The sequence below is a fragment of the Bemisia tabaci genome, chromosome 1, assembly GCF_918797505.1.
Source record: "Bemisia tabaci chromosome 1, PGI_BMITA_v3".
NCBI classification, from domain to species: Eukaryota; Metazoa; Arthropoda; class Insecta; order Hemiptera; family Aleyrodidae; genus Bemisia; species Bemisia tabaci.
In genome coordinates, this window is record NC_092793.1 from 90,069,453 (window position 1) to 90,097,302 (window position 27,850).

Below are 27,850 nucleotides of genomic sequence, written 5' to 3' on the forward strand. Positions count from 1 at the left end.
TATTGCATGTCTCAATTGAGACATGCAGTTTAAATTGGACGTTGTTCAGCAGATTGGAACTATCCACAGAAAGTATTTTTAAGAAACGTTTTTTTACCACATCGCCACATTGTACCATATAGGGTGTCCCAGACCACTCGTGCCAGGCGTTTTTCTCTGTTGCTTATATCCCCCAGAGGCCTCAATAATGGGGGACAAGAGGGACTCTACACTGACTAATTACGATTTCAGCCCGCTTTTCCTCCCCCTTCCCAAAGCCTCTAGGGGTCATAGGACCATCTTTAGATTTCTTGGGGGTCGATTATCTCAGAATACATCATTTTTCCAAGCCTGTTTACGTCAGTTAAGTGAACCAGCATTATTTGAAGGGGGTCTCTTGTCGTCTACCTTTTGGGGTCAGTACTTTGGGTGCGGATTGGCCGATTCAACTTTGCAGCGTCGATTCAGGTGTAAATTTTCTATACATTTTGATTTCAAGAGAATAATTGCATATTTTTGACTTAAACACCGAATTTTCAAGCGAAGACTCCCTTTTATTGTCCTGAAGATGCTGATGGGCTCTGGGATCACGAAGTTTGGATTCTTTGGTAATCATCCCCGCTGTCCTCAACTTCATTCAACCTGAAACAGCCAATAAAAAGGCCATGTTCGGGTGGTCTGGGACGCTTTGTGTGTTGTTCCGCAAACCCTCTTTGTAGATAGGTCTGCTCTGCCTAGTAATATCCACTTGAAAGCTTGTTTTTCGAATCATCTGATTACTTTCTTTCCGTTTGTAGTCGTTTTCATGCTGCTTGGGTTCTGTTCTTTCGGAAAACAAGGTTTGTATACTTACCATTAAATATAAATCTTTTTACTTGAAGATTTGAGCTTCAAGTATGAACCACCTTTCTTTTGTTTCAATTTAGCCTCTTAAGAATTCTAAATTTACTTCTTTATCTCTGTAGTTTCCTCCATCACTGTACTATAAGATTCGGTAGTATTGAGTTTGATTTACATGTCTCTCAAAGCACCTTGGGAGTATGAAAATTTGACACAGGACGTATTTTCTTGTGCGTGTACAGTTCACACTATATGATAGTTTTCTCCTTCAATCTGGTGAAAGAGTGACCCTGAGAATGGCACAATTTGAGTCCGCAGGGATTTTTCTAAGGCCCTAACGATACCTTGTGATAACCTAAAACTCCGGTAAAAATTTTAGCTTGAGTATACGCACCGTTTAGTTTAGTAGTAAAGTTACCTAATCTCATCGCCAGCATTTTTTCAGCAAAAGGACGGGGAAAATGGACGAAAAAGTTACACCTTTCATGGGTTTTGGCTGTAAATTTTCTAATGGGGCCCCCATGCACATAACTGTGCTCAGTTTCAAAAATGTCGGCCACACAGTGGTCCAAAATGAGGAGAAATCGTGCACAAATCAGGATTCTTTGTCAAACTTTTTAAAAATGGAAGCAGAATTCTTGGTTTTCTGCAGAGTTCATGGCTAACAATGTTGCTTCTTATCGGTCCTCAATGCATTAAATTATGTTCAGCTTCACAAATTTTCATCGCACGGTGGTCCAAAATGGGGGAATTAATGGATAAATTAAGTTCCTTTGTCAAACTTTTCAAAAATGAAGTAACTGTTGGTTCTCTCCGGAGTTCAGATCCTGGATAAAGTCATGTATTTAATTTTTTTAAATTATTGTTATATGACAGTGTCAGTCCATATTGTTCACAGAACTTTGTTATAGGTTAGATTTTGTAGCATTATTTGTTTTTGCATTCCATTAAAAATAATGGGTAAGCATCCTCACCACGTCACGGTACTAATCATTGAAGAAGTTTTTGGTTAATTTTATCTTCATTTTGTCATTTATTTTTTTCTTTTCTTTTCTGTCTTCATACTTTTGCTGTTTTTTTAAGATTTTTTTGTTTTCAGTTTTTTTAATTTTTGTTTGTTTCCTGTTTCTTTTAATTATTTTTTTTTTTTTTGGTTTTTTAATTTATTTTTATTCTTGGGACATGAGGTGAAATTAATGCTGCCTTAAAAATTTTCTTAACTTTCGGGACTTTCTGTTAGTTTAATAATATTAAATTGAGGATTATGTGTAGTGTGTAAGCAGTGCTACATGCCTAAAAATCACCGGTTTTCATCAAAATTATAGCTTTCATGGTAACTATAGCCGACTTAACAGTAATGGTTTGGTCGAGAAGACTTCCGCAAACAATTTGATGACAGTTTTGAAACTCTTGGTTCCATCTGGCGAGATAGACACTGCAAAAATACGTTGCCAAAATCAGCGACATTCTTTCTAATGACTTTTCTCGCTTAAAAATAAACATTTCAGTTCAAAATGTCACTTTTCTCGAACATCAGAGTCTCCTTGCGGCAAATATTGCCAAAGAATCCATGATCAGTACTGATTGACTAACGCAAGTTGCTCTTTTGCTTCAAAATCGGGGTTGGCGAAGCGTAACCGAAGGGACATTTTCGGCCTTTAAAAGTCTCTTACTATTAAATACAATCACAATTCATTATACTTTTTAGCATGGATAAGTTCAGGGATATCATTCCTAATGATTCATCAACTTGGTATTCAATCGTTTTGCCCTAAGTCGTTAATAACCGACGGCGACACGACTATTCCTTTTATCGTGAAATCACCCATAAACGTACTTACTGTGATAAGAAGATTTGAGGATTCGATGGATTGGAGATGCGTTATAACAATAACACCCAGTAATCAGTTTATCTTGAGTCCACTGTGAAGATGACGGTTAATACACATCTACGGCAATCATCACTCTAAGCACCTCGCAGAGTGGAAATCAGCGTAGTAGCAATACGCGATATGCGCGACTTTGTAAACGTGCTATCACATTTTTTCGGAAGAAAATAATATTAAACATCCCTTATCTTACAATACCGTGATTTATCTACTCGCATGTACTTTTACCATGTGAATTCAGCTAAAAAATTGGGGAGTAGAATTCTGAACGATCGCTGTCGACAAGAGGGACGGATGAGGAGAGTGGGGAAAGGGAGATGGGTGAAAAATCAGCATTGAAGACTCGCGGTTCTGATCCACGGGCTGCTTCTTTTTGGACTTCAGATCACGGTCAATGTTAGAAAGTCACATCCCCGTGCGCAAATATCATGCCTAGAATCCGTAAGAATATGGGTTGTCAGAAAGAACAAGTTTCACATTTAATGACCTATCACTCCTGTATTTATTGTATATTTCTTATGTCAATAACTGAAATTAAAAAGTTAAAAAAGAATCTACGCGTTTCGACGACTTTCTAAAATTCCATTTGTCCATATTTGTAGTAGAGTGTACCTTGGGGGAGGTCAAAATCCTTGGCAGGAAGGTAAAAATAGAGGGGCCTTTCGGGGAGGGGATGATCAAAATCCAGGGAAATATCTGAGGGGACGTTATATATCATGGTCGTCAAAATCCTCGGAGGAGGTAAAAATTTAGGGTACCATCGGTCGTAATCAGAGGGGAAATTAAAACCCGGGAAAAACTGTGGGCGATGAATATGTAGGAAAAATCTCGCAGGTGTTAAAAATCCCGGGAAAAATGGGCCTGTTGCAAACTTATGCTAGAGCAAAAATAAGAGTTGTTTCTTATAGATAATGCCTCAAAAATCACGATGAGCGCATCGGCAAAGTCTGAAATGCACTCATAACTTCACAGTCTGCGTAAGAAATTTGCGGTTTTTTGAGCTTCCCGCTTCAAAAGCGATACTACGGCACAGGTGAACATTTTGTAAGAGGAGTCGTTCCATCGTCGGCAATACTCATCATGGCCGACGCCAATCCGCCAAAACACGTGTGATGGGACGAGATAATACCTGAACTGGGTTGGACCAGATAACAATCGGCGTGTTTTAACGTTCATGTTTTCCACGCCCGAATTGATTGACCTTGAACTCTCCTCGAATTACGCGCGGAACTGCGCGCAAGTGTCGGCCATGATGAATATCGCCGACGATGGAGCGACTCCTCTAACAAAATGTTCACCTGTGCCGTAGTATCGTTTTTGAAGCGGGAAGCTTAAAAAAACGCAAATTTCTTACGCAGATTGTGAAGTTATGAGTGCATTTCAGACTTTGCCGATGCGCTCATCGTGATTTTTGAGGCATTATCTATAAGAAACAACTCATATTTTTGCTCTAGCAAAAGTTTGCAACAGGCCCATTGGGGGAAGATCAGAATCAAAACAAATGGGGGGGGGGGGGGGTTATAATTCAGAAAAAATCCCGAGCGATACGAGACTACGAAGAAATTAGGGGGCTAAGTCAAAAATCCAATTTCTCATGGGGGATTTCGGAATAAAATTCGAACTCTACTTGAAATTTTATTACACCAAAACAGAAACAAAACAAAGAGCTTTCCCCTGTATGAAAATGGAATAGGCTTGTACGAAATACCGGGATTATTATATGCAACACTGCATTATTTAGTTAAACAACGGCCTTTTTTGACATTTCAGATATTCACTGAGTGTTTTCAATAATTGTGCTATTTTAAGTGCCCTAGTAATAGATAGTTCTTTAATCTCTCGACTCTTAATGGTTACAGGGACCTATACAATTTCAATATAATGCAGACGGACTTATACAGTTGGAAAGCCGGAATTGGAGTTGCTCTCATCACTCTAGTCGGTGTTCTTGTTTTACGCTTACTGAAACCGGACAAAAGTATTGTTCGATAATGAAGCTAATGGTCGCTGCTTTTCTGATCAAAATTCTTCAGCTTTAAAGATGATTTTATACTTCAATATTTTTTTCTTTTAGTTTGTACTATTGCTCTTTTTATTTTTTTAAATACGGAATGATTAAGAATCATTTTGCAAAACATGTAAATCTTACAATGGTGATACCAAAACTTAAATGTAGAAGATTGAGCTTGGATCATTTTTTCTTTCTCTATGAATGTATCCAATGTAATGTCTACACAGACACAGATAAGATTATTCTTCTTATATTTCTGCTTTGTTTTATCTTGATACTTTGATATCCGAAAAAGTGCTGAAACTGAAATTGCTACCAGTTAGCTCGTGTTCTCTTTTTCCTTTCTTTCCGATTTTTAAATTTTTAATGCACTCAGGAATGTTTTGCCTCATTAACAATTATTCTAACATTTAATATTACGTCTTTGATGGCCTGGAATAATCTGAATTTTATTCCAAGGATCTTTCCCAGTTCTTCCTCACTCAGGGGAACTTCCCAAGCTGCCGCCTCCGATCGGGCTGAAAAAATTCGTACGAACTCCTTGGATGAATTTATTTGACCCGTATTTTTTTGTTTTTTCCAATGCCCCCCTGAAACACCCCAAAAAAATTCCGGAAAGTTTTGCTTTGAGCGCTTGAGTCTATATACGCAGTATAGTAGCACCTACTTACCGTCAAGTGGTGGCTCTGCGGTAGCGCGCTCGCCCAGTGATCCGGCGGGCCCGGGTTCGATTCCCGGGCGCCGCGCCAAATTTTTACGACCGAATTTTATATTCTCACACATTTTCACATCGATTCCCATTTGATACATTAGATCTCAAAACATCAATTAATTTACAACCATCAACGACCAATAACTTCTTCAATTTGAAGTATAGATTTTTTTTTTGGGAGGGGGGAGGGGTCACGCGCGCGATATTCTCGCCAATCACTGTACTTTCACATTAGCAGACGACCCGCTCCGCCCCCTCACATCAACATATTTCTCCCGATCACCCGTATGCGTCATGATTTTTCCCATCATTATCTAGAAAATGATAATGAAAAATTGTAGCATTTTTAATTTGAATGTTCGAAGTAATTTTTCATTATCATTTTCTGGATAATGATGGGAAAAATCATGACGCATACGGGTGATCGGGAGAAATATGTCGATGTGAGGGGGCGGAGCGGGTCGTCTGCTAATGTGAAAGTACAGTGATTGGCGAGAATATCGCGCGCGTGACCCCTCCCCCCTCCCAAAAAAAAATCTATACTTCAAATTGAAGAAGTTATTGATCGTTGATGGTTGTAAATTAATTGATGTTTTGAGATCTAATGTATCAAATGGGAATCGATGTGAAAATGTGTGAGAATATAAAATTCGGTCGTAAAAATTTGGCGCGGCGCCCGGGAATCGAACCCGGGCCCGCCGGATCACTGGGCGAGCGCGCTACCGCAGAGCCACCACTTGACGGTAAGCGGATGCTACTATACTGCGTATATAGACTCAAGCGCTCAAAGCAAAACTTTCCGGAATTTTTTTGGGGTGTTTCTGGGGGGCATTGGAAAAAACAAAAAAATACGGGTCAAATAAATTCATCCAAAGAGTTCGTACGAATTTTTTCAGCCCGATCGGAGGCGGCAGCTTGGGAAGTTCCCCTTGTCAGTATTTCTGGATTCACACATTTGAATAGACTTAGAACCCTAAAATTTTCGAATGAGGTGATTTTGAGGGGAAAAGAAAAACACACCCCCAAAAACATTTGAGGAAACTTTACCAAAAACTTTTCAAGTAAGGTACCATCACACTTTAATAAAAGAAATGAAATGCCAACATTAAGAACTTTATCAGCTATGACATTAAGTCGTTCATGAAGGCTTTCTCTATTACATGGGATACAATCCAAAACATGACAATGATATTGGTTTCACATAGGTTACAGGTCTCTCAATGCTACTAGAGTCCCTTTATACCCAGAGTTATGACATATCACTTTTGGTCTGCTTTTGGTTGGGCTGAAAGTGGCCTTTAAAAAAATCCAATTCTGATTGGTTCTCGCTCATGGAGTCACAAATGAGTGCACCAAGATGGCGGTACCTCGAATGTGAACAAAAATAATGAAAATATAACTAAATTGTGGTTTATCAAGAGTGAATGGTTATTTTCATCGCACCAAAATGAAAATAGATTATGAAATTATCCACTAATCAATGTAATTTTATTTTATTGCAATTTCTTTGGTTAGGTTTTGATCAGTTTTGTCGATGTTGTTGTTTTTGGATGACAGCAATCGCAGGATTCCTTATCCCTCAATATCGTTCGTCTGGGTGCACACTTTTGTGACAACATGGCCAGCTGATAATCGAGATGGCTTAACTCAGGGTATAAAGGGACTCTAAATGCTACTGATGAGAATGGAGATATATTTACCTCCTTTTTGTGAAGTACATATTGACTTATTGCTAACTTACTGCACATTGTATGGAAAGAGAATCAGTGGTGTTTTTCTTGTGGTGGAAGAGCGACTATAAATTACAACTCCAGTTCAATTTGAAGAAGAGAGGGGTCCGACAGGGACAAAGACATAAAGACAGAGTACTCGTTTCTACTAACACGGGGAAGAAATGACGCAGCCCAAGGGCTCTGAGCTTGTTTGAGTGTGTAAATAAGCGTGGGAATCCATGGCGGCAAACGGCAATAGGATTGGAACTTTTACTCTTGAATTTTCCACATTTCTTGCGCTAAACTAATGAATGAACAAATGAATAAATTAGGGAGGGTGACTTTTTATAATAAACCTATTTTGGCTCGGTAACAAGCAAGGATCTCAGATAGAGTTAGTTTTTCTTCTGCTCATGGTGTCCTGCCGGTTCAAGCAGGCCGTTACAGTCCTAGAATGAACGTAGCTCCTAAATGATTAATCGGTCGATAACGGACCAAGAATAACCTAAAGTTGCAAGAATACATGTGGATAAGTGAATTTGAGCAAAAATCAACCTGGCATACTTTATTGACGCAACTTTATTCAGTTCCCGCCCTATATTCGAATTTCAAACTTATTCCGATTTCGCCGCCACTCCTCTAGCCAATAGGAGAGTTTGTATCATTTTTTTCTTCTATCGCTCCGTCTTTAGGCCTTGTCTTCACGGCGCAACTGTTGAGGGAAGTTGGCGCAACTGTTACGAGTTTGTTGCACCAATCGAAGTTCCCTGTCTCGACGCACAAGCATGTATTCCTGGAACTTCTGGGCGAGAATATTTGAACAACGTTAATTTTTTTAGATTAAACGATGTCAATTGAGGTAACTGAACTGATAATTATGAACGGGAGGTGAATATTTTGCGTCATTTCGACCAGGTATAAAACAAAAAACAATATCATAACATAACACAGATATGGATAAAAACAAAATATATTCGATACAATTTTATTTTTCTGCTGTAGAACTATGCTACAAACGAAAATATAAAATTGATACTGAAATGTATACAAATATTTCTAAATATTAACCGCTCCGAAATAAAACACCCGTAATAGACTACCGCTTCACGTGTAACCTGCGTTTATTAATTCAAAACACGAAGGTAAACAACTGTTGAGGTTCAAGGTTTCTGACCTTGAAAGTTTCACTTATAAGTGAAACATTTTTGAGACACTTCCTTCCTTCAACAGTTGCGCCGTGGAGACGAGGCCTTACGTCTTTAGCGTCCAGCCCACGTACAAACTGGGGCTCTCAAACTGTCGGCCCGACGATCTTTGAGGGTAACCGATGTGTTCGGGATACATCACAGATCAGATCTTGAAATTTTCAAGGCATTCCGTGCAGAAATGGCTGAGAAATAGAAGAATTAGTGCCAGTTTGAGAGCCCCCGTTTGTACGTGGGCTGGACGCTTCAGGGACGAGTTCTGCAGAGGGTTGGACACACGTTCAAAGCGATCGCTTCAAAGTGGTGACTGTTCAGCCAAGTGTTGTGGAAGGAGTGTGGAGTCTCAAAGGAGAGTGGGCCGCTCTCCTCTGAAGCTCATCAATCAACTCTTGATTAAACAACCACCACTTTGAATGTGTGTCCGGCCCTAAAGACGCCGAACTGTGGGGAGCACTGCGTTCAGCGCATTCTCCCGTAGGACCCTAGTAAACTCAGAGGATCCTTCCCCCGAACCTCAACTCACCCATCGCCCGCTCCTAAAGTGAGGTTAATGTTAAGTAAATAAATGTAGTGCAGGGATGAGTCGTTCACTTGTTGTATTCGTTCCTGAGGAATCGGTTCACTCCTAGTACTCGTTTAACATACTTGTTCATTAGGAACCGAAATCGAGAAACGGTTCCTATGAAACGCTGGATTTGAGGAACGAGACCAACCTTGAAATGAGGTTGGTTATCAATGCGATTCTCGTTCATCTCATGATTCGGAATCAGAACGAACAATCATTATCATTTTCCAAAGATTCGAAATCGGTGACTTGTCTCGCGCTAACGACATTTACGCGTTCATGCAACAAATAATTGCAATGGTGCCGACTTACAATTTCCCATGCGATTCATTTCCTTTCGATTCATGAACGACTGGAGGACCTGGACGCAAGTTGTTTATGAATCGAAAATAATTGGAATCTCATGGATACCAACCTAACACGGTACTATCTTCAACTCTCATCAACGGAGCAGGCAAAGATTGTACAATGTTAGGTTGGCATCCATGCGATTCCAATTCTTTTCGATTCATGAACGACTAAAATGAACGACTTGCGTCTGGTTACTGTAGTAGTGCCAAGCGCAAAACTATTCCTGATGAACTGGTTCATTTTGATGTGAATCGTCTAGGATACTGTTCCTTTCGATTACTCGTTCATTTGAACGGTTCGATTCATGAACGACCCAGCTCTAAAATTGAAATATCTCCAAGTCCCTTATTAGTTAGGAAGTAAGTAACGGCCAGACTGACCGACGAGGCACCCTCAAGGAGCCAAGGCACAGGCAGGAACTCTGCTGTCATACACTTTGAAGTTGAACCTCGCTCCTGAACTTAATCGCTTAATATACTTATCGCATTTCCGCAAGGCTCAGCTGCCGTCTGATATGCAAATGGTAGAACGTATCAATGACTGTGATAGATGCTACAGAGCTCAAACTTATGGAGCATTAGGTGGCCAAATTATACACAGCAAAATTTATTTTCCGAATTTTTTTGGTCTTACCCCCTAGAACTGTTCCATTTGATAAAAAAACACTCTCTGCCAAATTTCAGCCAAATTGGATAATATTAACCCGTGCCAACAGAGCCATCTTTTTTAGACATGTGGGATTTTACATTAAAAAACACTTTTTTCCAGAAAAATCCATTTTTCGAAAAATGTGTGATTTCTAGAAAAAATTTGAGGTCATATTCGGCTTCAGCAGGAAAAATTGAGAGGGGAAACATGTATTGGACACTTCAAAAAAAAATTTACCCCTCGTTACAGGGGCGAAACAACTGAAACATCTAGAAAACGCTAAAAAGGGGTAAAATGACGGTAATAAATCTCAAGTAATTACTTAGGCCTGCATCTGAAATCAAAGCTCAACATACAGGGTGATCCAGACCACCCGTCCACCATACTTTTCTCGAAAACGGCGGAGAATTGAGCTTCGGGACCAAAACTTTCATCGGGTAAATCGACCCCAAAGAATCGAATGAAAATATTTTCAGCCCCCCAAAATGGTCCCTCGGGGGGGGGGGGGGGGGCCCCCGTTCCTCGCAATTTTCAAATGGGAAGGGTATGTTTTGACTTTGGATTCGGAATTTGCGGTAAAAAATAAGAACATTTTGTTCTTTGCACTTTTTCCCTAAACCCCCATTTTTTGGAGTTATGGGGCATTTTTGGGGCAATTTTCAATTCGACGCTGTAAGCGGCCAAATCATCCAAATTTCAAAATCTAAAAATCTCCTGAGAGGAGAGGTCAATACCTTTTTAATGATGTGCCACATGACCCCTGTTGCTCCAAAATTTTGGGGGCCACGACCCCCCAAAAATTTTGGGGCTTTGGAGGGCCATGAGTCGAAAATGTCGAAAGGCAAGGGTATGTTTTGACTTCAGATTTGGATTCTACGCGAAAAGTTACGTAGAATTGATATGGCGCATGGCCTGTTTGCTCAAATTTTTTTTACCCCTTATTTTGTCCAAAAATACACGGCTTCTTATGGGGAAATGGGGTTCTTCAGTAATTTGGAGCAAACAGGCCATGCGCCAAATCAATTCTGCGTAACTTTTCGCGTAGAATCCAAATCTGAAGTCAAAACATACCCTTGCCTTTCGACATTTCCGACTCATGGCCCTCCAAAGCCCCAAAATTTTTGGGGGGTCGTGGCCCCTAAAATTTTGGAGCAACAGGGGTCATGTGGCACATCAATAAAAAGGTATTGACCTCTCCTCTCAGGAGATTTTTAGATTTTGAAATTTGGATGATTTGGCCGCTTACAGCGTCGAATTGAAAATTGCCCCAAAAATGCCCCATAACTCCAAAAAATGGGGGTTTAGGGAAAAAGTGCAAAGAACAAAATGTTCTTATTTTTAACCGTAGATTCCGAATCCAAAGTCAAAACATACCCTTCCCATTTAAAAATTGCGAGAAACGGGGGGGCTCCCCCCAACACCCCCCAAGGGGCCATTTTGGGGGGCTGAAAATATTTTCATTCGATTCTTTGGGGTCGATTTACCCATGAAAGTTTTGGTCCCGAAGCTCAATTCTCCGCCGTTTTCGAGAAAAATATGGTGGACGGGTGGTCTGGATCACCCTGTATGTTTGGTGATTCAGAAGTACTTTTTTACGCTGAGTCCGAAAGTGCTATCCATTTTTCTCTGTTCCATCAGGATTTTCCGGAAAATCGATTTTCTTGTATAAAAAGAGGATTTTCCGGGGAAAACTCAATTTTCAGGAAATAAACCTAAACATGAGACGGATGTTTTAAATGTGTTTTTCAACACTTGAGTCCGAAAATGAAGTCAAAGTTGCTCCATTACATCGGGATTTTCCGGAAAATCGATTTTCTCAAAGAAACGGGGTTTTCCGGGGAAAACTTAATTTTTAGGAAATGAACGATCGACTTGTAATAGATGTTTTTGATGTGTTTTTTAACGGTGAATTGAAAAATCATAACCGTTTCCCTCTATTCCATTAGGAGTTTGAAAAAATTTTGACAAAAAATGAAGAGCAAAAACAAAGCATAATTCAGACTGTGAGCAAATATCGCAGGATTTTTAAAAAGTAACAAAAAAATCGATGCAATAAGAACTTTTGAGTAATACATGAAGGCGTTCTTGTACTCTTCCTATATTCCTTGTGAAAATATTTAATGAAGAGTCAATATTACTCAATTTTGCTCACTTTTTCTCCACTTTTGTAGAAATATACATACAACACTGACGGGCATAGGTTTTTTTCCAGAGTGCGTATACAACTTGTGTTTTCGTGTTTTTGTGCCGCTGAGTCAAGAAATGACCTTGTTTTATCCTTGAAATTCACAAGTTTCCCAGGGTACCGAGTTTTCCCTGGAAAATTACCTTTTTTACAGGAAAAATTTAGTTCCTTAGAAACTCCTGGTGGAATAGAGGGAAACGGTTATGATTTTTGAATTCACTGTTAAAAAACACATCAAAAACATCCATTGCAAGTCGATCGTCCATTTCCTAAAAATTAAGTTTTCCCCGGAAAACCCTATTTCTACGAGAAAATCCCGATGTAATGGAGCAACTTGGACACATTTTCGGACTCAGCGTTGAAAAACACATCAAAAACATCTATTAAAAGTCGATCGTTCATTTCCTAAAAATTAAGGTTTCCCCGGAAAACCCCGTTTCTACGAGAAAATCGATTTTCCGGAAAATCCTGATGTAACGGAGCAACTTTGACTTCATTTTCGGACTCAAGTGTTGAAAAACACATTTAAAACATCCGTCTCATGTATAGGTTAATTTCCTGAAAATTGAGTTTTCCCCGGAAAATCCTCTTTTTATACAAGAAAATCGATTTTCCGGAAAATCCTGATGGAACAGAGAAAAATGGATAGCATTTTCAGACTCAGCGTAAAAAAGTACTTAAGAATCACGTAACATATGTTGAGCTTAGATTTCGGATGCAGGCCTACGTAATTATTTGAGATTTATCACCGTCATTTTACCCCTTTTCAGCGTTTTCTAGATGTTTCAGTTGTTTCGCCCCTGTAACGAGGGGTAAATTTTTTTTTGAAGTGTCCAATACACGTTTTCCCTTTCAATTTTTCCTGCTGAAGCCGAATATGACCTCGAATTTTTTCTAGAAATCACACATTTTCTGAAAAATGTTTTTTTCTGAAAAAAGTGTTTTTCAATGTAAAATCCCACATGTATAAAAAAGATGGCTCTGTCGGCACAGGTTAATATTATCCGATTTGGCTGAAACTTGGCAGAGTGTTTTTTGATCAAATGGAACATTTCTAGGGGGTAAGACCAAAAAAATTCCGACACTGCCAAATTTGGGCCACCCTAATGGTGCATGGCCATGCCTCCACTGGGCTGGACTCTTATTGTTTTAATATCTCCACTGATAGGCAGCGCTGACGACCATATGTACCACTGGTGATTATCGACTTTTTCACTGTAGAATAATAAATAGCTTCGCTAAATAGCGTCAGCTAGTTATTATTCTATGTTTTCACTACCCAATGGAGCAGAGCAGACTGATTCCTTGTCCCTTACTTTCTTCACTATCTTTCTACACATTTACATGCATTCCTATGCCTTGTCTCCACGGAACGTTTCATGGAATTTGTCCTAGGGAAAAATCTCATTTGCGAAGTTGGGAAAAAATTTGAGTTAGTCAATACTAATCACAGTGCCAACTAAAAGTCCTTGTTGAATTCCAGGAACGGTTTAAGAATATGAAGAAACTTTGTCGTGTTATTCAACGGGAAAAAAGCCCAGAAGTTTCATTCCTGCGACTCGAATGTGGGAAAAATCCCATGAACCGTCCTGCGGAGACAAGGCATTAAAAATGGTATAAAGTTCTTTTGGAAAATGCTTCAGTCAAAAGAAAAGATCTCATTTACATAATAGAAGTATAACTAGCCTCACTAAATAATAGCGAAGCTATTATTATTTTTTAAGACCACACACCACTGAAGATTCACTTTAAGTGGTACATATATTTATTTAATGGGAAGTATTACTATGGCGAATGTTTATTCTTGTCCAAAAAATGCTTAAGCTTATTCCACGCAGGCTTTAAGTAAATAAATGGTCCTTTGGGTTCAGCCAAAATCCCTAAATTCCCTGTTCCATTAATGTTCCAGCCACCTAGTGCCCATAATTTTGATTGGGTCAAGACAGTTTTTTCTAATTTCTTACTTTTGTCATCTTCTCGTGTATTTACGGAAGAGAAGTTTGTTACTGAGGATTTAAAGAAACTGAAAAAATAATGAAGTGACTTTAGGAATGCTCCCATCTTACTGTCACTCTTCCTCACACAGGCTGTTATTTTTTAATCTGATTCAATCGATGATCTTATGTAAGTAAGACTTTAAAGTGGACGAAAAATGACTGGACTCTTCCTTCTTTTGGTTTTACTTGAAGGAGAACAATTATTAAGGCACAATCTCTCCTAGACATAGACAGGCATTTGTCCCACCGAAACCAAAGGAATTTTTCAAGGCTATACGTCTATGAGGCCCCTCCCACTTTTTACTTTGATTAGGCACCAAATCTATTCCTTCTGCTTCCAGACAAGCCTCATCTAAATTGATGGTTGGAGGTATGATGCCATTTTTGCAGGCTAATATGGTGAAAACTGCTTCTAAACTGCCACTCGCTCCAAGGAGGTGCCCATGTGCACCTTTCGTTGATGAAACTATTAACGAGTCAGTGTGATTTTTTAACACAGATTTGATTGCTTTGAGTTCAATTCCATCTCCCAAAGGAGTAGAAGTTGCGTGGGCATTGATGTATGATACATCTGCTAAATTCAAGCCAGCATCTTTGACAGCCATCCGCATGGCTAATTTAGCACCATGACCATCATCTTGAGGTGCGGTTAAATGCGCGGCGTCGCCTGACAAACCGTAACCTAAAACCTCGGCATATATTTTTGCATTCCTAGAAATAGCATGGCTCAACTCCTCAAGGACTACAATGGCTGCGCCTTCTCCAATGACAAATCCATCTCGCTTCTTGTCAAAAGGCCTGGAAGATTGCTCAGGAAAATCATTGAAGGCTGTGCTAAGGGCTCGTATTCTGCAAAATCCTGCCACTGATAAGGGAGTAATACAAGACTCAGCAGCTCCACACACCATTACATCAGCAAAAGCATTTTGAATAAACCGAAAACCGTCCCCGATTGCATGGGCGCCTGTTGCACAAGCCGTGGAGACAGCATGATTTGGACCTTGAAAACCGAATTCCATACTAATATGACCTGCAGCCATATTGAGTAAGATTTTGGGAACAAAATAAGGACTAACTCTATTGTATCGTGTTTTCAAAGCATCATTAGTTGCACAAATATCATTCAAGCTAACCATACCCATTCCTACTGCAACTCCTGTTCGTTGTTTTGAGTCTTGATTCTGAGGTGACCATTGTGCATCCTTCAAAGCCTCTCGGGCAGCAACTACAGCAAAAACAGTTCCAGGGGCCATTGCTCGAAGTTGCTTGTCATGGAAATGATCGTTAACATTGAATTCTCCTTTTCCAGAACCCAAAGGAATTTGAGCCGCAACTTTGCTTGGAATTGTATCATACGAAGTATTGCTCAGCCGGCTGATTCGACTGTGACCACTAATCAATAAGTTCCAAGCTTCAGGGGTATTATGACCCAGGCAAGACACAGAGCCTATACCAGTCACAACAACTCTCCTCTTCATCCTCGATAAACACCAGGCACACACTTGGTTCTGAGAGGAGAGCTACTCCTGTTTTAAACCATGCACTTAGTAACTCAGACGCAGATAGCAAGAAACTTGAATTTTGGAAGTTTCAAAAATTGACAAAGATGCGAAAATAGGGATCACAATATGAAATTTGAAGTTCGTTTATTCTTAGTCTTACGATCGAGACATTAATAATGCAGGATATTTGATAGAACCATGGAATTTGCGTGGCGGCCAAGCAAAAAATGAAGCTTCTTTTGTTTGCGGGCTTGCGGCTTAGAATAATAAGGTTATGCTTATAGAGGTGTCGTCAGCTAAGTTGAGGTTGACGGTTGTTTACTTTCGGTTTGCAAGCGCCAACCATAGAGTACGCGCCAATGACGAATTTGGGCCTCTGAACTAGAGTACCTATATAGCGAGAGTATAGACTCTATTAGTGCCACGTCACAGTCGGTATCGATTGTATCGAACTGGATCCAAACAATCAAACATAACCTTACTACTCAATATGAAACTAAAGAATTTCAGAGATAATTCGCTCAGTTTGAGAAAAAAGTTGTGTTAGAGACAGCTCTTTTAATCGCGGAACGTTCCCGCATTGTTAAGTTGACGGGATAAAGCAGTTTCAGAAAGGTGAAAATACCCACGAGGGCCACCATGATTTAGGCCACTCCTATGCCACTCCAGTTTCTTGGCTTTTGACAGTGAAATTCTGGGAGGGAGGTGTCAAGATGAGGTTATGTTTGATTGTTTGGATCCAGTTCGATACAATCGATACCGACTGTGACGTGGCACTAATAGCGTCTATGGACAGATCGCTTCATGGAGGGCTTAGGGCCCAAAAGTGCAGCCACCCTTCTAACCAACTTCTAACGCACATTTCACTGCCAGTCTGTAGATTCTAATTCTAACCAAGACGGCTAAGAATGTACATAAATGAGCGTTCTTCCGCAAAAACGAGTAAATTTATGTAAAAACTAAGTCAACTACGTGCTTTATAAACGATGGTTCGTAACAATTGTATTAGTAAAGCGCTCTGGATAGTCCCTTTATACCCAGAGTTACGACAACTCACTTTTGGTTGGGCCAGGATTGGGCTGAAAGTGGCCTAAAAAAAAATCCAATTCTGATTGGTTCTCGCTCATGGAGGCCGAAACTAGTGCACCAAGATGGCGGTACCTCGTATGTGAACAAGAATAATGAAAATATTACCTAATTGTGGTTTATCAAGAGTAAATTGTTATTGCCATCGGTCCAAAATGAAAATAGATTAAGAAATTATTCACAAACCAATCTCATTTTCTTTATAATTGATCAATTTGTTGATGTTGTTGTTTCTGTGTGACAGACATCGCAGGATTCCTGATCCTTATCCCCCAATATCGTTCGTTTGAGTGCACTAGTTTCGGCCTCCATGGCCAGCCAAGGTCGGCTGCCAGTCAGCTGATAATCGAGTTGTCGTTACTCTGGGTACTCTGGGTATAAAGGGACTCTACTCTGGATAATTGAGATTCATGGGTTGGCTGCATTTCTGGGTCCTAACTTTGTTCGCGGAGACATCGGTGAAGGCCTGATGGATTTCCGGAGTTTCACATCTGTCTATACTCTCGCTAAACAGGTACTCTACTCTGAACAATGGAACAAAGCGGCGTTCGCTACTACCTACGTTGAAAACGTCAGTCTCATGATCGTATCCTAAAAAAATAGTCCATACCTGTAGCCAGAGTGTACCTTGCGATTCATCTTTGTATACAATTCATCTGCCCCCCTAGCCGTCTTTTATTTCGTCTGCAGCGGACACTTCGCGGTCCGCAGGCGTCTGCAATCGTCTTTTATTATTTTGCGGATGACTTGGAGTGGGCGGGGCTTAATTTCGAGGATGCGAAGCGGACACAAGGTACACTCTACTACAGGTATGGACAAATGGAATTTTAGAAAGTCGTCAAAACGCGTAGATTTGACAGCATCGAGAGTACGACTGCGAATGGCATGTGCGGCAAATGGACGGTACGACTATGGAACGCCGTTAGTGTCAAAACCCTTTTCTTGCGCGCGCGGAATTTTTTCTGGTGCGCGGAATTTTTTTTCGGCGCGCGGAAAGAAAAAATCCGTTTTCGATGAAAATCTCTGAATTTCCGGATTCCGCGCCGGTTTTCGATATATTTGCGCCGTTTGTGTCAAAACTATTTTTTCCGGCGCGGCGCTCCAAATCTGTTCCGCGCGCGGAATTTTCGATATATCGATTCCTGCTCGCCGTTTGTGTCAAAACTATTTTTTCCGGCGCGGCGCTCCAAATCTGTTCCGCGCGCAGAATTTTCGATATATCGATTCCTGCTCGCCGACTGTTTTTTCCGGCGCTGCACCAGAAAATAATTCCGCGCGCCACTTTTTCGATATATCGATTTTTCTGCGCGCGGAGAATATTATCTCTCTTTTGTACGATTTCCATTATCGATCCTCTGCGTGCCTCTGCCGTATGTGGGTCGTCGTGTAAACAAACGCAGATTGATAACACAAATGATCCAAACAACTCGAAATCTCTTAATTTTAATTAATTTAAATCCATTTTCGACTTCAACCAAGCATTTGGCAATAATATTCATCGTATTTTACAACCTGGAGCCACGGCCTATCGGCTCATTTTAAGGTGCATTCTGAAAATCAGTTTTACAAGTCCAATGTCCAAACCCAGACTTTCTTCTTTTACTTTTTTTTAACCATTCTCTTTTCACTTTCGCCTCAAATCAAATGTTTTGCAGTTTTTTTGTCTTAAGTAAGTGGTCCTGAATTCATTCAAGAGTTAGAAGTTCACGATTTATTTAGTATTATAGCCTTTTGACCTCTTAAGCTTTATCGATATGATCTCATGTAGTTCGAGGTTTCTTTGGCCCAAACCAAGTGATTACTTACACATCTGATGTGAGTCTTATGGCTCTTCAAATTCGCAGTGTAGAATTAAATCAGAGACTACAGTTACTTAATCCAGTTCTGCTCTCTTGTTCAATGTTTGTCATAAGTGTTTGTTCGTGTCTGTTCTTTATAAGTGACCACTGTAGTGCGTATACACAGTTATGCTATCGGTACAGGTATTATTTCTTGTTTTCTACAGTCAGGACTTTCTCTTAAGCGCAATAATTTACCAAAGAAATTCACCTAGTTGCGTAAATAATTTGGTGTATAGATATTCTGTTAATGTCTCCTTGCGGTGATGCAAAGTTTCTGAGATCTGTCATAAGTGGATTTTGCATTTAGACGGTCACTCTTGCCTGATAAAATTACTGCTCTAGCAGCTTCAAATTTATACTTTGATCTCTGATTCATCACTAAATGACACTCGTGCGGTGTCATTTATCTTTAATCAGTTCAAAGCTATTTCGACAATGAATCATCAAAGGTCCGATCGAAGAAGGAATTTTCTGGTGAGTGCTGCGGCTGAACCGACATCACAACTCTACTATCGAAAGCATCAACCAAGACATGATCATTCGTCTGGAAGTGGAAATATTTTGCAACTCATCAGCAGGCCGATTATTGAAGGCTTAGAGCAACCCGACAAGACAACAAATTCCGATATATTACATGGAGAAGATAGGGCTATGTCTTTTCATATCGGGCTGACATAGTTTCAATAATCAGGTAGCTGGTAGTTTAACAGGTAAGATTTGTAAGTCACTTAGGTATCACAAGTTACATTCGTATCTCTTGTGGAACAGTGTTTGTAGGTATGCTTACCTTTGTGGAGATTAATTGATAACAAAACGAGCATATCGATGTCATAGCCTAACTAGAAAACCATGTACGTAGATTTACAAAGTTTCAGACTTTCTGTTTCTCTTCGATTATAAAATCATGCAACGAAATGTTACAAATGTCATCCCCAGATAACCTTAACCATGTTCCTGACTTATTCTTATGGGAGGATGTAATTCTATGTCTTTTCAAAATCCTTCCATCCGTCTGTACCTGAGAAATTCAGTAAATCAGCCGACTTTCGGACTTTTAACCAGAATCGTCGGCATCTTTACAATTGAAATGATTCTTAGGTGTTTTTGAACAAAGGCATTTTATTAAAATTTTTGTTGGACAGGTTTGATTCACCCTGAATTCTTAAATAGAGAGAAAAAAAATATTTTCTTCACTCTAGAAAGACATGAAACTGACCAAGCTGTAGGTAAGTAAGTAGTTTTTGATTACTTCATTCCATGAAATGTGATGAGCCTTGTTGCTGCAGGAAACACAACATACTAGCAGGAATCCTCAAATAAATTTTCTATCTTGTACAATATCTGTTGATACTTAAGTATTTGATGATACCTACGAAGTACAAAATTTCTGAAAAGACACTGGGAATACCAGCAGAGTCATCTCAAAATTTTCTCTCAGGAACAAAACTAAAAATTGTGGAAGTTTCTTAAGAATGCTCTGAAGACAAATTTACGTATTATTAATAGATGAAGTGTAGCCTGCTGCATATCATGTCGTATTCCTCTTCAAATATACATGCAGGTGAGTAGATTTTGAAATTTTGAGCGCACAATTTGCTTAAGAAAGAAGCGAGCACTACCATGATTTCCACTTACCATTACCACTTCCTCATAAATTTTTATAAGTTGATGCTTTTGAAAGTTGAGTTGTGATGTCGGTTCAGCCGCAGCACTCACCAGAAAATTCCTTCTTCGATCGGACCTTTGATGATTCATTGTCGAAATAGCTTTGAACTGATTAAAGATAAATGACACCGCACGAGTGTCATTTAGTGATGAATCAGAGATCAAAGTATAAATTTGAAGCTGCTAGAGCAGTAATTTTATCAGGCAAGAGTGACCGTCTAAATGCAAAATCCACTTATGACAGATCTCAGAAACTTTGCATCACCGCAAGGAGACATTAACAGAATATCTATACACCAAATTATTTACGCAACTAGGTGAATTTCTTTGGTAAATTATTGCGCTTAAGAGAAAGTCCTGACTGTAGAAAACAAGAAATAATACCTGTACCGATAGCATAACTGTGTATATGCACTACAGTGGTCACTTATAAAGAACAGACACGAACAAACACTTATGACAAACATTGAACAAGAGAGCAGAACTGGATTAAGTAACTGTAGTCTCTGATTTAATTCTACACTGCGAATTTGAAGAGCCATAAGACTCACATCAGATGTGTAAGTAATCACTTGGTTTGGGCCAAAGAAACCTCGAACTACATGAGATCATATCGATAAAGCTTAAGAGGTCAAAAGGCTATAATACTAAATAAATCGTGAACTTCTAACTCTTGAATGAATTCAGGACCACTTACTTAAGATAAAAAAACTGCAAAACATTTGATTTGAGGCGAAAGTGAAAAGAGAATGGTTAAAAAAAAGTAAAACGAAGAAAGTCTGGGTTTGGACATTGGACTTGTAAAACTGATTTTCAGAATGCACCTTAAAATGAGCCGATAGGCCGTGGCTCCAGGTTGTAAAATACGATGAATATTATTGCCAAATGCTTGGTTGAAGTCGAAAATGGATTTAAATTAATTAAAATTAAGAGATTTCGAGTTGTTTGGATCATTTGTGTTATCAATCTGCGTTTGTTTACACGACGACCCACATACGGCAGGGGCACGCAGAGGATCGATAATGGAAATCGTTCAAAAGAGAGATAATATTCTCCGCGCGCAGAAAAATCGATATATCGAAAAAGTGGCGCGCGGAATTATTTTCTGGTGCAGCGCCGGAAAAAACAGTCGGCGAGCAGGAATCGATATATCGAGAATTCTGCGCGCGGAACAGATTTGGAGCGCCGCGCCGGAAAAAATAGTTTTGACACAAACGGCGAGCAGGAATCGATATATCGAAAATTCCGCGCGCGGAACAGATTTGGAGCGCCGCGCCGGAAAAAATAGTTTTGACACAAACGGCGCAAATATATCGAAAACCGGCGCGGAATCCGGAAATTCAGAGATTTTCATCGAAAACGGATTTTTTCTTTCCGCGCGCCGAAAAAAATTCCGCGCACCAGAAAAAATTCCGCGCGCGCAAGAAAAGGGTTTTGACACTAACGGCGTTCCATAGTACGACTTCATACGTCACTCGATCGCCGATTTTCTCAGCGCTGCCACTTCGGCACCCCGTTTGTCCATACCTGTAGTAGAGTGTACCTTGAAGCGGACACAAGAATTCGCCTGGATGCGGACACCTGCAGACGTTTGCGGTCCGCGGCCGTCTGCGAGGTCTGGAGTTCGCAGACCGTAGCCCCGCCCAACACGAAATATTGCAGCAATATTGTCAATATTGAAACAATATTGTCCTGTAAATATTTCCTTAAATACACTGCAGAAATATGTTGACAATATTGCTAAAATATTTCATGACAATATTGTAACAATATATTTATAAAACTGTTTTAAATATATTTACAAAATATATTTATGTAATTACTTTTAAAACAGTTTGTAAAATATATTTACAAAATATTTTAAAATTATTTTATAAATATTAGTTTAAAAATATTTGTTTAATATTATGTTAAAAATATTTTATAAATATTTTTGTAATATTTAAAAATTAATTGCTAAAATGGCAAAAAATGGTTTGCGATTTCTGCAATTTGCTTTTTTTGCTAAAATGCCCACCCTCGTGGCGAGAACGACAAAACAATTTGCAAAAGTGGTAATTTTATTGTGCGAAAATGGCAAACTATACTTTTGCGAAATTAACATTACTAGTTTATGCTATTATGGCTAAAATTTTTGCTAGATTTTCAAAATGTTTGTCAAATTAGCGTATGGTTTTGCTCTGTTTACCAATTATTTTGCGGAACTTACTAAAATCAATCGCTAGAAAAAAGAAAGGGGGGGGGGGAAGAAAAGACAAAAAGAAGGGAAAAAAATAAATAACATAACATAAATACATCGACATAAATTCAAACTAGGAAAAAGCTCAAATAATTAAAACTGGAAAAAGACGCAATTATAAAAAACAGTAATTTGGTAAAGAAAAAAATGAGAGAGAGTTAAAAAAAACGAAAATTTGTAATACATGAATAGGAATATGTTGAGTATAATTAATAAAGAATTTGAAATACAAATTACAGGATGAAATAAAAAATAATAAATAAATAATAAATAATAAATTCTGGTAAAATATTATAAGAATCCGTCAATAAACAAACATATTACGGACTCAGAGGCCTGCGATAGTTAAGAGATTGAATTTACGGGCCCATCTACATCAAGCCTGGCTGATCTGGTGGTAAAGTACTGGACTTCGGAGATCAACTCCACCCCGAGGCGTGGGTTCTAACCCCGACTAGGACGGCGCGGATTTTAAGGTCAGTAACAACTCTACGATCCACAACCTGGACGCATGTGTACATTCGAAAGAAAATTAGTACCAAAGACGTCTCCTAGAGTGCGCGCACAAGGATATGGAATATGATAACCTCTTCGCAAGTAAATATTTTTAAAATATATTATCAATATTACCTTGACAATATTGCTGCAATATTGTCAGGGGGGCGGACAACAAACTATTGCAGCAATATTATTTCGATATTGTTAAAATATTGTTAAAATGTTTTTGACAATATTTCAGCAATATTTTTAAAATATTTCCGTGTTGGGCGGGAGACCGCGGACGAAACCCTAACCTCTCGACAATATCATCTTCTTCTGTCTTCTTCACGTGCCCTTCTATTTTGTCATTTGTCAATCCTATTTAGTCTCTATTTGTATTTTGACCAATTTTGACCCATGATCGTCGAACTTTCATATCTGTTGAAACAATTCAGGATTTTATAACTATCCAATAATTACGGTTTTATTCATTTATTGGTTGTCATTTGAAATGTGTTGGCATTTATGCCCAAATTTCTCATCTTATTTCGTTTTCGAAAATTTTTATCGAGCACTCCTAAGAAAGTTTTTATTATTAGATGCTTCACTATGGCTATGGCAAGCTTCCCACCCAGTATTATCAGAATCAGGTACACATTAGAGTCCCTTTATACCCAGAGTTAAGACAACTCGATTATCAGCTGACTGGCAGCCGGCCTTGGCTGGCCATGGAGGCCGAAACGAGTGCACCCAAACGAACGATATTGAGGGATAAGGATCAGGAATCCTGCGATGTCTGTCACACAAAAACAACAACATCAACAAATTGATCAATTAAAACGAAAATTAGATTGGTTTGTGAATAATTTCTTAATCTATTTTCATTTTAGACCGATGGAAATAACAATTTACTCTTGATAAACCACAATTAGGTAATATTTTCATTATTCTTGTTGACATTCGAGGTACCGCCATCTTGGTGCACTCGTTTCGGCCTCCATGAGCGAGAACCAATCAGAATTGGATTTTTTTTTAGGCCACTTTCAGCTCAACCAAAAGTGAGTTGTCTTAACTCTGGATATAAAGGGACTCTAGTACACATTAGAGTCCTTTATACCCAGAGTAACGACAACTCGATTATCAGCTGACTGCAGAGATGGAAAATTTCATGAAATTTATTCGAGTGAAATTTCACGCGTGAAATTTCATGAAATTTCATGAAATTTCACGAAATTTCATGAAATTTATTGAAACTTTTGAGGATACATTCAAGAGGCCAAGAAACGCCTAGAAACGGTGATTCTCGATATTGAGATTTTTCAGCCCCCCCTGACCTAACCTAACCTCACCACCCACTCTTCCAGCAGCTCAGTTTTTTATCACGAAGATTTCGGTGTCATGTCAGATGTCACTTATGTAAGTCATGGGTCCTTAATTTTCGTAAGTAATGCATCATTGACACTTGAGTGCCTCCGCTCCACCACAAGAACAATTTCCTCCACGCATCGGCATGAAAATACTAGTTTTTTTATGAGGGGGGGGGGGGGACTTTTATTTGAGAAACGTTGGAGAAATTGATGCTAAAAATTGTAATGCTAAAAAACGGCACTTTTAGTGGTATATTTCTGAACCAACTTAATGTCCTACATATTTAACAATTATACTATAAAGATTATTCTCAGCAGTGCCAAACTGCCAACATATATATTTTAGAGTCGGAAATCTCAGTTTCAAAAATGGATTGTTTTCAATCATCTTGAATTTTATCAAGTAATTCCAAACGTAAGTAACTTTAATTTTATTTGTAAAAACATTGCTAAACAAACATTGCTAAACATTTGCTAAAAAACACGCACACACCTATATCTTTACCTGTGGGAGTGGGTCCCTTTTTTATACCAAAATGAAGCCGAGCACGGCTTTTCGGCTTTTTCGCCATTATTCACATCTCTGAAAACATAAAAGTACTAAAGTAAAACGTTTCTAAAAGGGTGTGATGTTCTTATAATCTTGTCCACGGCCACGCGATTTGCTGGGTACATGTCTGTTTACATTTGGTTTGGAGGTTAGGTTAGGGCTAACTTTCTCTAAAACCCCCCTTGTGCCCCCTCCTTTGGGTGTAGCATCTCATTAGTGGGCCATATTCTGCTGCATCAGCAGGAGGATCATCTGAACCGTTTCCGAGGCTTAGTAACAATATTTCTTTGAAAAATCAACAAATTTCAATTTTTTTGAAATTTATTCGGGCCTTGTGAAATTTCATGAAATTTCACGTGAAATTTCATGAAATTTCAAAACGTGAAATTTCACTTTCCATCTCTGGCTGACTGGCAGCCGACCTTGGCTGGCCATGGAGGCCGAAACTAGTGCACTCAAACGAACGATATTGGGGGATAAGGATCAGGAATCCTGCGATGTCTGTCACACAGAAACAACAACATCAACAAATTGATCAATTATAAAGAAAATGAGATTGGTTTGTGAATAATTTCTTAATCTATTTTCATTTTGGACCGATGGCAATAACAATTTACTCTTGATAAACCACAATTAGGTAATATTTTCATTATTCTTGTTCACATACGAGGTACCGCCATCTTGGTGCACTAGTTTCGGCCTCCATGAGCGAGAACCAATCAGAATTGGATTTTTTTTTAGGCCACTTTCAGCCCAATCCTGGCCCAACCAAAAGTGAGTTGTCGTAACTCTGGGTATAAAGGGACTCTAGTACACATAAACAAAATGCAGTGGCGCCCTCCAGCGGTCCGCGCTGTTAACACCTACCTCGCTGTGATTGGCTCTCTGAAGTATCTACGAAAATCACCGATCGTCCGCGGTCCGCGGTCCGCGAAGAATCCTGTAGACGAAATAAAAGACGGCTCCTAACTGCATTGTTCATCAGGGACCAGTTCTATAGGACCCTGGACTCCCGTAAGAGTCAATGTAAAAATTCGTGAGCAGGTACTAGTGCTGCTATCGCGCGTAGGATCCTCGCAACTCACTGCTGTTATCAGTTGTTGGACTTCATTAAAATCCGTAGGATCGCGTATAACTGCGAAAAATCGAATTTTTCGTTACTTTAAGACATGCAGCGGGCCCTTCCTTGTCGAAAGGGGTCGATAAACGCCAAAAATATACTTATTTTTCAAGAATTCAGCCGCCTTATGTGTTATTTTTCAATCTCCGGCTTAACCTCACTTTTGGAGCGGGCGATGGATGAGTCGAGGTTCGGGGGGAAGGATCCTCTGAGTTGACTAGGATCCTACGCGAGAATGCGCTGCAATCACCCGCTCTAACCCGCTCACAACAGAACGGCGTCCTATAGAACTCGTCCCTGTGTTCATGTTCAAAATTTTCAAAATCAAAATCAAAACACAGCGGTGTAGCGGTGGATGGCGGTGGCGCACCCTGCGATCCTGCGCGGAAAACTTTCATGCTTAGCTTACTCTTTTACCAGTTTCCCTATTTACTTCTCGGAAGATTATCAGTATTATTCATTATTGTCTTAATCGAGTTTTCGATGATGGATTGTTCTATATTACCAAAGTTTTCGCATCATTATTATATTTTCAGTTTTGATTTTATCAGCATGACATAGTCAGGTACATTTATCATAGCAAACCTTCAACCATGAGGCACCTTTTAGGGGAAAAATATCTCCGTTCGGAGCACCTGTCAGGTTTCGATCATTACAAGGTAAGCAATGTCTCTTTTGCACCATCTCAAGAGTTACTTAAGGTGATGCCTTGCGGTGGTCGAACTGGCATGCGGTTTATTGCATTGAGTAAGTTAATACTTTTGGCAGAGTTTGAATTTCTATCCATTTTAGAATGATAGGCCCTATGCATGAGCCTGATGAACTGTTCTAAATAAAAAAAACTAGAAAAATTCAGAGAAACAAAAGCAGGTTCCCTTTTCATTTAAAAACTTGCATTTTATCATAGAGTACATCAGGGTCGCTATGTTTTGAAGCACCCATGAAGTCACTTTTTGAGACTGATTTGTCTAGTTCTTATACGACTAGTGTGCAGTGACAGGCGATGCTGTATGCACTAACTCTCAGCAGTCTGTGCTGGTGCAGTGCTCTGGGCCTCGTTCAGAAAATATAGGTGTAAAGTTTAACTCTCTAAAATCAGGATTTTCATGCACTTTTTAATCAGTTATGAATTTGTGCAACATACTCTTCCGAAATTCAGGATAATGATTATTGCTTTTAATTAATGAATCTCTAAAACCACTTGCACAGTCCATGATTCATCCATATCTTCCGTGTTAACAGAGGCTGCACGGTTTACATTTTCAGCTAGGAGTTGAGGAATGCATCGTTCAAGGATGGACCTCAGCGGCATTCCAGTACATAGCAATTCTGTTGCTTACGATGCATTTGATACAGTTATCAATTATAGTATTGGATGTGAGGTCACTCTCCGAAAAGAATCCTGCTTTCATTTCTCCCAATTTTGCCAGTTTTTTGGTATAGAATGATTATTCAGACTCATGCGTAGCGGTTATGGTTCTTTTTTCGCTTAAAATTCTAAATCTGTAGAAGATTTTTACATGCTTAAGGTGAATCCAGGGTTCGATTAGGGATAATTCAGGATTAGGAATAGCGCCACCAGTCACTACTGAGAATTTCACTTCCCTTAGACGAATATTGAATTAATATCCCTCAAATTACAAAAAGCAGATCCCCAAGATATATAATATTTTTTGCTTGATTTTTTGAGCCAAAAATATTTGCAATTAGGATTACAAGCGCAGAGAAAGTACGGTTGAAACTTTCAGCTCAGCGGCGGCCGCCAAGCACACAACCGAATCCCTCATGTTCTGTCTCTCTCTCTGCCAATGCCGCTATGGGAATTACTTTCCACCGTACTAATGATTTTATTTTTGGGGATTTTGAGAAGATTTTTTTACTGAGTGTTTCTCAAGTATGTTACTTT

At 39.3% G+C, this 27,850-nt stretch overlaps 4 protein-coding genes across 7 annotated transcripts in view; 2 read left to right on the forward strand and 2 right to left on the reverse strand.

Annotated features, from left to right (window-relative positions):
• Positions 1-5,041, forward strand: part of Miro (mitochondrial Rho GTPase) — an 87,206-nt gene extending 82,165 nt beyond the window's left edge. For 2 of the 3 annotated variants that reach the window (XM_072306466.1, XM_072306464.1), the window contains 2 exons: positions 777-818; positions 4,568-5,041. In XM_072306466.1, coding sequence (XP_072162567.1) covers positions 777-818; positions 4,568-4,700 — 175 coding nt within the window. In that variant the 3' untranslated portion in view covers positions 4,701-5,041. The remainder of the gene's footprint in view (positions 1-776; positions 819-4,567) is intronic. The other variant, XM_072306465.1, reaches the window with a different exon arrangement.
• The window catches only part of LOC109034966 (uncharacterized), a 157,206-nt gene that overhangs the window by 119,843 nt on the left and 9,513 nt on the right, over positions 1-27,850 (reverse strand). The window lies entirely within an intron of this gene.
• Positions 14,260-16,394, reverse strand: LOC109034954 (3-oxoacyl-[acyl-carrier-protein] synthase, mitochondrial). The gene has a single exon (XM_019048387.2). It carries the CDS (start codon positions 15,570-15,572, stop codon positions 14,298-14,300), a length of 1,275 nt encoding a protein of 424 aa, XP_018903932.1. The 5' UTR covers positions 15,573-16,394; the 3' UTR covers positions 14,260-14,297.
• LOC109034953 (ethanolaminephosphotransferase 1) overlaps positions 26,248-27,850 on the forward strand; it is a 38,259-nt gene continuing 36,656 nt past the window's right edge. The window contains exon 1 of one of the 2 annotated variants that reach the window (XM_072306478.1): positions 26,248-26,603. In XM_072306478.1, the coding sequence (XP_072162579.1) occupies positions 26,538-26,603 (66 nt within the window). In that variant the 5' untranslated portion in view covers positions 26,248-26,537. Of the gene's footprint in view, positions 26,604-26,669; positions 26,692-27,850 lie in introns of those variants that run through there. The other variant, XM_072306479.1, reaches the window with a different exon arrangement.